Below are 14,458 nucleotides of genomic sequence, written 5' to 3' on the forward strand. Positions count from 1 at the left end.
GGGCAGTTCTATTTCGAAGCAGCACTTGATTCTCATCAGTGATTCAGACTATTTTCCCCCTCTCCTATGTGTTCCTTGCTAACACTACCTACCTGAGTTATCATCAAGCTAAACTAAGCGTAGAATTGACAGTATTCTTTTGTAAATTCTCAGATACAGTACAATACCCCATCTAGCCACTTTTATCTTCTTCAATCTACATCAGTATAGCTGCAGTGTGTTTTTCCATTATTAGCTGGTTGTGAGGTTTCTTGCAGCGATCCCGGCAGGGGGGGCCGCTCGCTGATCGCTGTCACACACAACGATCTCGCTGGTGAGAACGCTGTTGTGTCACAAAACTTGTGACTCAGCAGCGATCTCGCTAGCGAGATCGCTATGTGTGACGGGGCCCTTAACTATAAGTACACCACTTCTTGTATGAGCTCTGCACAGTAGGAAGTGCGCACTCTTTTCCCTTACAGCTGAAGCTGTGTTCCAGACATGTCCAACTCACAGTCATGCTGTCAGGAAACTAACTAAAAATGCATTGCGCATGATTGACCATGAGCTGTAACTACTACAGGATGGTTACAATGGCAACTGGAGGGTAAATAAAAAAACGAAGAAAAGTCAAGTGCGAAACGTGCGCTGGGGTGCCTGCAGCCTTCCGGTATAGATACCGATCTTTATTAACACATGTCATGACTTGTAGTCACTGATTTCTTGATCTAGTTTACTAGTGCTTGTTCTGATATGAGCATTTTGCAAGGGATTAACCCCTCAATTGACCTAACACTAGCTCCCTTTGAGATTTTCTCTTTGTTGCACATGCACCTTATTAAATAATGGGAACCTAGTGTTACAATCACTAGTTGTTTTTCTGTTTATGCCTGTGAATGTATAATTAGGAAGCATTGTTGCATCTTATATTTATAATCAGTATTCCGCCTACTATTTGGCCTTTTTAATATTTATGTCATTCTGTGCAATGAATATATTTCCTTACTCTATATCCTGATTTTTTTGCGGCTCTTTGTGTTTGTTGTCCCTTTTTATATATACCCTTTTTTGCACTGTTGCATAATATTGAATTAAAAGCTTTCGATAAATTTTATGGTATAAAGCTTACACATTTTCTTTGGATTGTCTTGTCATTATTGGAAGTACCAGCTAATAGGCAAAACGTATCATCTGATTTATTGGAGGGTAAATAGAGCCTGAAAGGTTACCCTTACAAGATTGATATGAGTAAAACAAGGAAGATTAAAAAAAAAAAAAAATCAGTTATATTGACACAAATGAATGAATGTGTGTACATTATTATAAGACCACATTATGATTTTGCATATAACTCTTTATTGTTGACCGGACTTTAGATTTAACAACACCAACGGCATACATTGCTAAATACATTTGACAATCCACTTAAAAATGGCTGTACTGTCCAGATGATATGCTATACAGGCATTGTACTCATTGTAAAAATGCCGCTCAGTAACAGCAATCTAACAATTGCTTAAAGTTACCAGTTAAAGAATAAAAATAAAGTAGCAGCTGTGAAAAGAGCTAGATATGTTAAAGATTTTATCTTCCCTGTGAAGCTTTTTAAATCACAGGCACTTGACTTTATTATGAGAATTTTAGATCCAGAAGATTATTTATGGCTACTGTGGCTCATCTAGGCGTTTACACCACAAGAAGAGCTGCAAGTTAGACTGCTGACATACATAAAACAAAGTGTGTACTCAATTTTCGTAAATGTACCAATCTGTTTGCATACCAATATGTATTTAGAACTTGACAGACATATTTTGCATACATGCATGCAAATCCTGAACATCCTGAGAAATGTTATGTTTGATATGTCACGTTCCCTACACATTTTTACTGATAAATGAGAATGGAATAATGTCTTTGTTTGCTAAGGAAGTGCTAGTGGAATGACATTTGAAGAAAACACAAATTTCCACTAACTGGGTCTGATTGAAAACTGCCAGACCAGTTGCTAAGATACAGCCTAAACTTATTAAAGGGCATCTGTCACTATTTTTTTTCTGCTGCATATGAGGACAGCACGATGTAGGGGCACAAATCCTGATTCCAGCGATGCATCACTTAAGACCCCGTCTCACATAGCGAGATCGCTAGCGAGATCGCTGAAGCGTCACCGATTTTGTGACGCAACAGCGACCTAGCCAGCGATCTCACTACATGTGACACGCAGCGGCGACCGCCCCCCCCTGCTGGATATAATAATAATAATCTTTATTTTTATATAGCGCTAACATATTCCGCAGCGCTTTACAGTTTGCACACATTATCATCACTGGGGCTCACAATCTAAATTCCCTAGCAGTATGTCTTTGGAATGTGGGAGGAAACCAGAGTACCCGGAGGAAACCCACGCAAACACGGGGAGAACATACAATCTCCTTGCATATGTTGTCCTTGGTGGGATTCGAACCCAGGACTCCAGCGCTGCAAGGCTGCAGCGCTAACCACTGAGCCACCGTGCTGCCCTATCGCTGATCGTGCTCGAATGTCCTGGGCCATGTTTTCATCATCGGTGTTCGACCCCGATGAGCGACCTCGTTGGCGATGCAGAACTCAGGGACGCAGGTGGGAATTGTCAGAATAGCTGCTGTGTGGCAAGGTACCCACGACCGCCGAGGTCGTTAGATGGATCACCAGATCGTTGCTGCGTTGCTAAAGAGATCTGCCTGTTTGGCAGCTTACTAGCAACCATTTAGCGACGTACCAGCGATCCTTACCAGGTTGTATCGTTGTCGGGATCACTGGTGCGTCGCTAAGTGAAACGGGACTCTTACTGTGGCTTGTGGCAGATGTGATTAAATCACTTTTATCTGCTGCAGATCTAACAGTTCTCTGAATGCTGAGCTCTGTGAAACTCTACAAATATCAGCATTTGATAGGTTTCAGTGTACACTGTACTCTAGTAATAATATCTTGCTAAATGATAATTATTGATTTAATTGAAACTATAGCAAGCAGCCCAGTAAGGAATAAATCACTGGAATAAGGGTCTCTGTCCCTACATTATGCTGCTCTTCAAGATTAAAAGGGTCATTCCCACAACGGCACTATTTTTCACAAAGCACAGTAAATGTATACTTCATGTTAATAAACAAATGCTTTCTTGTTAGCATGTGTCTTATCTCTGTGCTTGTATTCTTGCACTGCTAAAAAAAAAAAACCCATTTCTCAGCAGAACACTCTCCAGGCTCCTGCCTCTCTCCTCCTGTGTGAGTTGCTGTCTCAGAGCTGTGCAAGTGGTCAGCTGAGCTCAAGCTTCCAGCACAGCTCTGCTTTGCTGTGCTCAGCCTCTACCATAGATATTTGTCACATCAAGTTAACATTTGTTTAGGAGTACACCTTTTGCTTCTGTATACCTTTGTCAGATCTATTTTATTTTCTGCCAATGCCACTCTGTTGGTACAAATGGCAAAGGATCATCTTCTGCCATATACATCAACAGGTCAGCATTTGCAGCTTTACATCATTCATCTGTCAGCAACATGTATGAAAGATCAGCAGTGCAGCCACAAAGGATATTTCAAGCTCCATTATGGAGACACAGTAGAACAAAGTGCAGAACAGTTGAGCTCTGCTGGAATATAGCTAACAGATCACTAATGTGAAAATGCACATATGCATTTATATTGATGTATATGGCAGAAGATAAAATTGCTCCGGCAAACTAGTGCACAGACACACAGTGTACTCGATGTTTAAAATACACTGTGATTGGTAGAGCATAGCAGAGCTATGCTGTAAGGCAGGTGAGAAAGACTGCACGGTGAATGCTTGACCGGGCGCACTGAAACTACAGCAGGATGGATCCAATGACAACTGGAGGGTAAACCAGACATGTACTGCCTAGAAGACTAATATCAACTATTGTTCCATGTTCACATAAGTTTGTTCAACAATTCTAAAGAGGTTATTAAATGACTGTTGATCGGAACACGTAGCAGTTCAGTCATTTAATGGCAACAGTAGGCCAGTGTAAATGCAGTCTTACCACAATGTTCTATAGGGGGTCTACCTGGTTCAAGTGTTTTAGGACACACAACTGAATTACATAATAGGAGCACAAAAGAGAAGCAAAATGTGTTACAAAAGAATTAAAAAGTCGCAATAAATCTCCAAAAATGATACAAATATAAAATATCCAAATCAATTTTCAGTAGAGATTGTCATATGCTAGAGAAGACAGACAACAAAGAACTCCACAATACATAAAATAAAAAAAGGACGTTAATGGTAATTAGCAGTCTGACAGTCTGCATGGTGGTGTGATAAAAGCTCACATGCTACCAGCTGTTGCATCAACAAAACCACATGCTCAGCATCCTGTCCAGGATTCTGCCTTTCCAAGAGGCCAAAACCCTAGGTTAGGCAAGACCCTGATCATATGGTTTTGTTCTCCAAATTTGGATTATATTGTTATGTTGATTATCCAATACTCTTTTGCAAGCATGCTAATTAAGATTTAACATAAAAATTCAGTGAATTGTTTTTACTCGCATTTTGGCTATTCTGATTTATAAAGATTTGTGCCATTTGAAGAGAAACATGGACATTGATAACAATGGCCAAGTGTAAATCCATAATCCACCAACATCTATCATAATGGATACTGCCTGCCTAGAAGAACCACCTGGTCAAAGTATCGATTCCACAGCTAAATGAGTTTCTCTTTTAGAACGCCATTCAGATTGGGATATTGAAGGGGCCTTCATGTTCCTTTTTTTATGACATACCCTATGTTAAGATCACAATTAGATATTTCATCAAAATAAGAGTGAATTTCCTTATTTTATTTTTTGTGTAGGCGACGGTACTTAATAGTTTACCAAAGACAATATTCAAAAGGAATCTTTACAACTCAAGTACAAGGGTTAAGTCCATGGACATTAGCATTTTATATGCCTGTAAAATTTTTTTCAGTTCAACATTCAAAAGAATGCTTCATTAGAAAAATAACCTTTGGTTTAAAACATAAGAATTTGTTCTAAATTTCCGTTTCACTATGGTTTTCACTTTGGCCACTGAGCCGTATAACAAACTGACATTTTTCAGCAGTCATCTCTTTATCACTGAAGGCTGAATTAAAAAGAATGGTAACATGTATACATATGCTTCCCAACAATGAAATTGCCACCAAGAAGGAAAAGTAATGCAATAATGAAAGTAAAAAAAAAATAAATAAATAAATCTCAAAACAAAAAAACCCTCAAGTTTATTAGGTATGGAGCAAGAGCACCATGCACAGAAATACATGCATGTATATGCCTTGGCATACTATTAATAAGGTTGTTAATGACTGAATGAGGAATATTCTGCTACTTTGAATGCAGTTGGACATGCATATCATCAAGATCTGCTGCTGGCAGCTTCCTTTGCAACGGTCAACTAATAACCTCCCACTCAATGGGAGGCAACTCAGAAGATGCTGCAGGGCATTTTATAATATCTAGGTCATGCAGGCTGTTCAGATTTGCATGCGTTCTGGCGGGCAAAGCATTGTCATGTTGAAAAACAAATCCTGGAACACTTGGAAAGGAATGACAGTTTCCCAGGTTCCACGATCAATTCTAATTTGCAAGTGAAATTAAATATCATATACCAAGCATAAGACATCAAAAAGTGTCTACATGAACCAATATTTGTTTGCACGACATCGGGCTACCAGATAGACGTCAAGCTATGGGTGTTTCATTGACCTGGCACCACTGCTCTCAAAAGGTTATCATTGTTGAAAAATAGCAATGCAGGCTGGAATGGAGGCCTGCTCTCTTTATTGACAAGTTACGCTTTTGTCTTGGATACAAGTGTAGCCAGTGATTGGCCTGTAGACCATGTGGGATATACCATGAAGAGGCCTTCATGAGGCAACGTCAAAACTGGGGTTATTGTGTAGGGTGGCAAATTGTATGGTCCTCTAGTCTTCATTCTAGATGCAGCTTGGCGTTGCATTGATTTGATTTTGCTAAATAGGCTTTTTTTTTTTTTTTTTTAACACGATAATGCCAGGCCGCATGTTGCTCCTACTACAGTGAGCAATCTACATGGCCTTAATGCATTGCCTGCAGCGTCTCCAGACTTGTTTCCCATCAAGCACAATTGAGACATCATTGGTTGGCCATTATTAATCTCATTAATAGCATGCCACAGGGTGCATCTGGGTGTACTCTTGTGCATGGTGTACACGCTAAATACTGAATAAATCAAAGTCGTAATTCATCATCTGCTTTTTTTTTTTTTGTATAATTTCTTTTCTTTGCCTTGTGGTCTTAGTTGCCTTTTTTGTACCAAATTTTTCAAATTGGCGTATGCAATTCATGAATTTGGCACACAGTCAAAAGTAGTCTTTTCCGGTCTTGAATTGTTAAAATTTAGGCCAAAAAGTCTCACATTTTGCAAAATTGTGCCACAATACACCAGTGGAGGAGCTGGAGTTGTGCCAAACCTTGCAGCTTTTTAAAAAGTTGCAATTGATGAATCAAAGAAAGACATCTGGAATCGCTATCATCTGCCCAACAAAGCAGAACACCCCCCTACATAAAATAGACTTCAAAGCAGATGCAAATAGAATAGTAAATTGAAGGGGGGAAAAAAAAAGAAAAAAGAAAAAAAAAAAAAAGCACAAAGGCAACGATAAATCGGGCCAGAAATCATTTCAAAATTTTGCTGCCAGATTTTCATCGTTAATCAATCTTGTTGTTTCCTTAATGCCACAACTTTTCAATCTTAAAGGGAATCTGTCACCTGGTTTTGGCAGGCTATTTAAATGAGATCTGTCCAGTCCGATGGGCAGTGTTTCGGATCTTTGCCGCCTCCCCATCCTTGGCCGCCGTCCGCAGTTTTTTCATGAATAGGAGTAGGTGTCCGCCATCTTTTGCGCATGTGTGGCACCCCCAGGAGTATGGCTGCCACAGTGGCTTTGCCTTCATTCAGGGAGGGTAATGACAGGCTTGGAAGCAGTGAAGGGTCTCTCTCGCAGTTAACCTATACAAGCAACACAGTTCCACTCCAGGCCAACAGGGGGGACTCTGAACCCGAATTGAAGGGAGGAGTGCTCTCTGAGGGCCAAGGAGAAGGAGTAGTCAGTTAGTGTGAGGAGGGTGAAGTGTGCGGAGATTGAGCGGACAGGAAAGGCTCATCTCCAGTGAGAGCGCATGAACTGGAGCCTGGTCTCCACGGTTGTACGGATACTAATGGTTCTGCAACAGACACCAGAGGAGTAGGAGGCTGTAAATGCCCTACCTGCATCTAAGGAGGCACAATAGCATGGAGTGAGTCAAGAGAGGAATAGCGGCTACAGCTGTCTGCCATACGAGGAGTCCTAGTAGAAGAGAATTAGGAGGAACTTCAGTGTAACTCAGTACTAGGAGTACTTCACTCAAGTAAGCGCTAGGGAAGGAGACTGCACAGCCCATCTGCTGAGAGAGAATCCTGAGCTGCTTCCAGGCTAGCCTGCTCCGGTACCATCTGTAATAAGGACCCTGGACTGCATTTATCAAGTAAAGGTACAGAAATTGCACCCTGCTGTGTCCTTGTCTGCGTCCTACCCTTCCGGCACTGCTACATCCCTGTGCCAACCACATCTACACTGCCCTGGGACTACAGCTTCACCTGTGGGGAGCTTTTACATCTTTGCTGCACCATACCATCAGTCCCAGTGGATCTGCATGCAGCGTCGGCTTAACATCTCACTTGCCGAATACCACAGGTGGTGTCACAAACTATTCATTTAATCAACTACATTCCACCATTTCAATTCTCCATTACTTGGGTGCCCAGAGCCACGGACCGGGTCACCGCTGCTGTGACACATCCCGCTGACACCGGCCCAGTACCGAGTACCCCACAGCCCTGGGAGGGCGACCCACATGCGCTAAGCATTCTTGGCTCGCGCACGCAAAGTATGCTTTGCCCAACTGCGGGCAAAGCCGAAAAACCTTACTGCGCATGCATCGGTTAACTAAGCCCCGGAAGTATTTTGCTGTGTTCCGGGGCCCTATATGCTGCCTGGGGCCCCCATGTGCTGTCTCTGCCCCCTGTGTGCTGCCCGGGGCCCCATTTTTGATGGTTCTCAAAAGCATGAAAAATCTGATCTACAGCAGCTGGGGTATATTCTGACCCGGAGGGGTATAATCCGGCCTAGGCCAATTTATACCCCGGGGTATAGTTTGGCCTAGGCCAGAATATACTCGGGGTAAATCTGGCCTAGGCCACTTTAACCCCTGGTATATTCTGGGTGGGGGGGTTAATCTGGCCTGTTACACCGGGTATTAAGATGCGAGACTTGGCCGTATTCCTCGCATGTGTGATACCGTCCTAAGTGTTGCAATTTCACTGTAGAGGAGTGTAGGACAGATTACATAGGTCCCTCTTTCCCAAGATATGGCTGCAGTTTAACTCCTTCCTCTTGCGGATTCAATTAGTAAAAAATCCATGTGACATATCCTTTTAGGCCGGGATCACACATGCGAGAAACACAGCCGAGTCTCGCATCTTAATACCCGACACTGCCACTAGCACTCGGGAGTGGAGCATGCAGCGCCATGTATTGCTGTGCGGTCGCACGCTCCAATCCGAGTGCCGGCGGCAGTGCCGGGTATTAACATGCGAGACTCGGCTGTGTTTCTCGCATGTGTGATCCCGGCATTAAGATGTTAACCAGCACCTCGCACCACTTATTTTCTTTTATACGTGGGTGGGAGGGGTTTATTAGAATATGATCAGCACAATACCTAGACAGCAGTCCCAAACATGTCACATAGTTGGCACCTCTCATTCTGGACTGTAGGAGTATGGGGCACTGGATAAACCCTTTAAGCCCCTTGAACTGATGCAAGTTATATGAGCCTGGTTTTTGCTGTTATCCCTGATCAGCTGAAGCCAATGACTTTAGTATTAATGGTGTATTCCTAACAGATGCCATTTCTCACATTGATTATTGCCATTTACTGCTTCCTCCGCTCATATTCAGCTAAACCTCCTTACAGTGAAGAATATGAGGATATACAGGGCAGGCGTACATTCATCGTTACCTCTCCTGGTGGATCTCAGATATAATGAAACACTGTAATTTTATTCTACATTCAAGCATCAATGTAAGAAACAAGCAATTTCTGATATAGTCATAGCTGCATGCATTGCAACAATAGTTGACAAATTGTTCTCTCTCATCTATAGCCGCACATAGAGAAACATAAGCGTCAATCAGGCGCAGATGATGTCCGCACAATGGTGGCTTTTAATTGCTGCAGATGTGCCCCAATCATGGTACAAGGCAGGCTATAAATAGGAGCACAGGTGGATTTGCACAGGACTGCAAGCACGCACAACTGCTCGATGCTGTCATTCCTATACTCCATTTAAAAAATGTGAGCATGAGGTCCATTTACATAAAAAAAGATTTTTTTTTTTGTTTTTTTTTTTTTAAAAAAAACAAAACAAGTGTAAACCTATGTAAATGTCACAGCCCCCACAACACTACAATTCTTACTTTGACCCATGTGCCCACTGGGTCATGACATCCGCCAGCCACAAATGATTTATTGTGTGAAATTAAATATAAACCAGCCTGGAAAACAGGGCCACCGGAACGCCGCCACATGATGTCAGCTTACAATTCTGACCAGAAACATCAGATTTTTACAGAAAAGCTTAACATTAACTGTCCAGCTATAGACACTGGTTTTTCATAAACAATCTAATAAGAATTGCTGGCCGTGACATAGAATAGCATGGTGTGAATGCTGCCAAGTTCATTTTCACCTTGCTGTCAGCACAGTGCCAATTTGGCCTTGAGCGAAGTGAGACAAAATGGTTACTATGGATACACTAGCCTGGTAGCTATGGCCGTGCGAGTATTCATTCGGCCATATTACGTCTCAGTGTGAATACTGTATATTAATCAAACTAAACAGAGCTGAATACGATTACGAGAAAGCAAGAATATTGCCACCCATTCCAAAAAAAGGACAGCACACATCCAAAATTTGCAATGGAAATGAGATCAGAAACATTTAGGGTCATCAGTAGGGATGAGGGAATCGATTCACAGGATTCCGGTCCAGCATCCCGGTCAGTGGTATCTGGAGGCTAGACGGGAGGGCCCCCGAATGTCTTCCCAAAGCATCATTTGATTGGTCATCTTTATGATGAGATTCACAGATGACGTTGCACCAGCCTTGTCTAATCAAAAACTGGGTAGGGGTTTCCGGAAGGTAAAAAAATTTGCGGGCCGATTGTCTAGACTCTAGGAACCACTCAACTATATCCTGGACTGAGGTCCCACGAATCAATCTGCTCATCACTAGTTGTCAGGTAGCAACCAGTTATTCGCCGGATTTCTCAGATCTTAAAGGGGAACTGTCCCAAGATTCATGCTGCCTGAGCAACAGGCAGATATATCAGATCCTTGCTGCACAATTGCAGTCAAGTATGGATAGCTATTGCCATAGGGACAGATCTGACTAGTCTTATGCAGTCCCCAATCGACTTGTCCCACCCACTTACACAACTGACAGATCTCTCCCTATGCTATATTGTGACTACACATGTCTCTCCTTAGGAGCCCAACTATAAACACACTGCCAAGATTTAGGAGCCCACAATTAGTTATGCAGCAATTTCTATCCCCGCCAACTTAGCTTGATTGACAAGCTTTGCACTGTGCGCTTCCTGCCATCTTGCACATGATCGGTACAAACTACAGTCTCCATGACAATTCCAGCAGGTCCTTCAGTGTTTCTAACACCATTTGCTGCAAGTTCCAAATTCAACAAAGGCAACGCTGCGCATATTCACATTATATATAAGGAAGAACATGGAAGACTTGCCCAGACTTCAGATAGATCTTTATGTCACTCTCAGTGCTAGGGGCGGGAGGGAGGAAAAGAAACCTAATGAGGAGGCACAAGCCTACTGAACCACCCCCATTACCGGGATTTACAAATCTCCAAGGAAAAGAAAACATGAATTAAAAAAAAGAATGAAACATTCCATCTAGTGTTGTGAGGGGCGTTTAATTAACCTGACACGGTGATGACCTTAGACTGGCCAGGTTTTTCCACCAAAAAAATTTATAACAGTGTCAAAAAAGAAGGCGTGAAGAGACCTGGGAACAAAACTTACATGTGCATTTTTTCTGCTGACATTTTTTGTAAAAAATAAAAATATAAAAAAATTTCACTGTAGGTGGGAACACCTTTTAAGTTCGCAAGAACAGTGGCTCAGTGGTTAGTGCTTTGTAACTCTGGAGTCCAGGGTTCAAATCCCACCATGAACAATCATCTACAAGGAGTTTGTATGCTCTCCCCATGTTTGTGTGGGTTTCCTCCCAAAATCTAAAGATATACTAATAGGGAATGTAGATTGTGAGCCCCAATGGGGAGTGATAATGTCTGTAGGGCGAGGTGGAATTAGTGGCGCTATATAAGCATAATACAATACTGATATAATACAAGTAGCTTACTGCCTCCTACTTGCTCACATGACTGCCAAGATGGCTCACCCCCCATCATTGGCGCGGATCTGCCCACCCAATATAGTCACTGATAGGGACGTACGAGTATACATGACCACTTTCACACAATCCATTCTGATGAATAAGCCTGGTCACCCGACCATTCACCCCATCCACATGTGATATATGGCAGAGGTGAAAATATCCAGTCGTCGCCATTCTGAAGCATTGTCTGCACACATCTCCCTGCACGTTACACCAAGAACCCAATAGAATGCATTCCCCGTATCCACACACATTAGCATGCAATGCCAATAATATATTAGTACTGCTGGATATGGGGGTGTAGGGGGGAGCACGAGATTGGAACTCCACAGGTGCTTCATGACAAAAGTGAGGCAATATCTGCCATTGGTGCCATCTTGGTGGCATTGAATAAATCTAGGCATTGGCATAGCCTCAGCCCAGACAGAGCAGATCACTTGGTAATGCCAGCTCTAGAGAAGCTTGCTTGCTTTGCATGTAGCATTTCTGACAGTAGGGATCGGGCTTTTCTTGCTAAGAGGGATGCAGGGTACCAAGGAGAGCAGCTCTCCACGCCCCACACCTCTGCGCATGCGTGAGGCAAAGACAAAGGAATTGGTAATTACTGTAAAGTCTCAATCATTTGCACTGCAGTATTCCTCTTCTATCAAGAGCCCGGCGTGGATGGATCAGCTCATCTGTGCCCAGACCTGTCATGCCATCAGTATCCATAGGATGTAGCCTGTATATACAGTATGTCATATACCTATGTACTGCGCCCCGTCAGCCTCGCCATGGCTGCAGCAGCCGATCGCCGGCACAGCTGTCACCCAGCTGTTGCACACGCCTCATGCCAAGCTGCCGGCAGGGTCCTCGTCCTTCTGGATGGCACATCAGCCATCATTAGTGCCAGATCTGGGGGGGTGCTCACTAGCATGACAGGGGGACATTTAACCCCTTCCACCCGAGCGCTGTCAAGCAACCCCAGAAACGCCCAGTATGTATGGATGTCACAGCTCGAGACAAAGAACACATGAAGAGAGCAGGATTTAGGTCAGTCATCCCCCTGTGCCCCCAATGCAGGCATGTCAGAGGACTCTGTGCCAGCCAGCACGTGTGGGGGGTCCCAACGTGTCCCAGCTTTCTTACCAGTGCATGGTATATGGATTATTAATAGCCGATCTGTAGAGAGGAGCTGCTTGGACCTGTGGGTCTGCACTCCAGGGAGCTGCAGCTTACCTTGTGGTATAGTCTGTGCCTGTCCTGGGGGTTAGTGTGCCCTGCTGTCACAGAGGGTCCTGCCCTGGGTGCCTGTGTCTCCCTTGCTCGGTGGCTGGCACTGTAGTGATTAGCAGGCGTTGGAGCAATGTCTGTGCTGCTGCTGCTGCCTCTGCATTTCTCCCTCTCCCTCCTCCCCTTCTGCTTCTCCTCCCCCATCTCCCCCTTTCCATCTTCTCTCCCACTCCCTCCCTTTCCCCAGTCCACAATCCACTGTGAGGCTTTTTTTTTTTTTTTAATAAATATTAAAGTGCGTGCTGATCATTCTTGCACTCATATTTAGGAGAGCACCCTACCCTGAGCTGTAGATGGGGATGCACGGTGTGGATGGCAGTCTTCCTCCTACACCCCTGGATGTGATGCTGCTCCCCAGAGTAGCTGACCCACAGTCTGTGCTTCTGTCCTCCTCTCACTGATGGCAAGGGAATGAATTCCTGCACAGACCTCACCTACTGGGTAATTAATGGCCAGGTGATCAGCGTCCACAATGGAGATCGCACTACTCGGACTATACTCTTAAGTGGAAAGAATCTTTGAAATTGGCTGTGATTCCTTTAACAGGACACAAACAGGTCTACAGCTTAATTTTTCATGAATTTAACCCACCTTTTATTAATAGGAGTGACCGAAGGAATTAAATGTTACACGTATTTTGTATTTGAACACTGTAAATCGGATTATTTTTCAGAAGTCTACGTACAAGTAACTTTTCATTTGTATTTTTCTTCAAATAATATATTTTTTAAAAAGGAATTGAAAATGGTTGGTCAATTGTGATGGTCGTCCCTTTGGCTCCCCCTGCAGGGCATGTCGTGCATTAGTCAGTGAAATCTCTGGCTCAGCGATCGCCCGGACTGTGGGTCGTCTACGGATTTAGAAGATTGGCTGCTTTGATTAAAGTTTGGTGACTTTTGAGAAAATCGTCAGCGGTGAGGAGCACGATTATCCAGTTTTTGTACATTTACACATGGCAGATGCGATACAGACGACGTTTCTGCATCTACAGGATATGCTTCATTAATCTGAATGGGATGGTTTTTGCTGTTTCTGCACAGATTTTTGCAAATCGAGCTAAAATGTTGGACACAGTTGCAGGTATTTTTGGGGGCTCGCTCCGAAGAGTGTATTATCCGGACGTCTGCTGTCCAAGTAGAGGTCCACACTGACCATTGGAATTCAAGAACGCGGTTCAGGTGTCCGTTTTTTCACACCGATTGTCCATGTGAAATAAGATCGGAGCATGCACTATTCTCTTCCAAATTTATAATTGGATTCGCAAAAAAATAAATCAGGTCCCATACGGATTATCTGAATTTTCCAGATAAATTGCAATTCTTAACACGGGAAACTTTATTTGATCATGTTAATTTTAAAACGTACGGGTGTTACACAGATGGCGCATGGTCATAAATATAAATATGCTGCGCAGTTGCAGTCAGGTATGGATGAAAAATCGTTTGTTTTCTGGATGGAAACTGAAAGATTCTTTAAACGCTCGTCTGGACCTGGCCTTAGGGTATGAGGTCTTTTTTGGTATTTTTTCCAAAATCCTGCTCCAAAAAGTACTACAAAAAATGTCATTTTATAAAAGATTTGTTTAAAAAAACTTTTGGTTTTTAAATACTTTAAAAAAACTCAGTATGCACATACCCTTAGGATATGTGTCCATGACCG

The 14,458-nt window shown here is 43.1% G+C and overlaps 1 protein-coding gene and 1 long non-coding RNA gene across 4 annotated transcripts in view; one reads left to right on the forward strand and one right to left on the reverse strand.

The window, feature by feature from the left end:
• The window catches only part of BASP1 (brain abundant membrane attached signal protein 1), a 127,129-nt gene extending 113,912 nt beyond the window's left edge, over window positions 1–13,217 (reverse strand). Inside the window, exon 1 of one of the 3 annotated variants that reach the window (XM_073569432.1) lies at window positions 13,081–13,217. Coding sequence is in view for 1 of the 3 variants with exons in the window: in XM_073569430.1 (XP_073425531.1) it covers window positions 12,656–12,663 (8 nt within the window). In the remaining 2 variants the exon portion in view is untranslated. Of the gene's footprint in view, window positions 1–12,655; window positions 12,681–12,745; window positions 12,902–13,080 lie in introns of those variants that run through there. The other 2 variants (XM_073569431.1, XM_073569430.1) reach the window with 2 other exon arrangements.
• A 25-nt stretch (window positions 13,218–13,242) lies between these two features.
• Window positions 13,243–14,088, forward strand: LOC141084611 (uncharacterized). The gene is made up of 2 exons (XR_012231054.1): window positions 13,243–13,486; window positions 13,589–14,088. It is a non-coding gene; the product is annotated as an uncharacterized lncRNA (long non-coding RNA).
• The last annotated feature ends 370 nt before the right edge of the window (window positions 14,089–14,458 follow it).

The sequence above is a fragment of the Dendrobates tinctorius genome, unplaced genomic scaffold, assembly GCF_039654945.1.
Source record: "Dendrobates tinctorius isolate UK_male_01 unplaced genomic scaffold, ASM3965494v1 ptg000025l, whole genome shotgun sequence".
Taxonomy (NCBI): domain Eukaryota; kingdom Metazoa; phylum Chordata; class Amphibia; order Anura; family Dendrobatidae; genus Dendrobates; species Dendrobates tinctorius.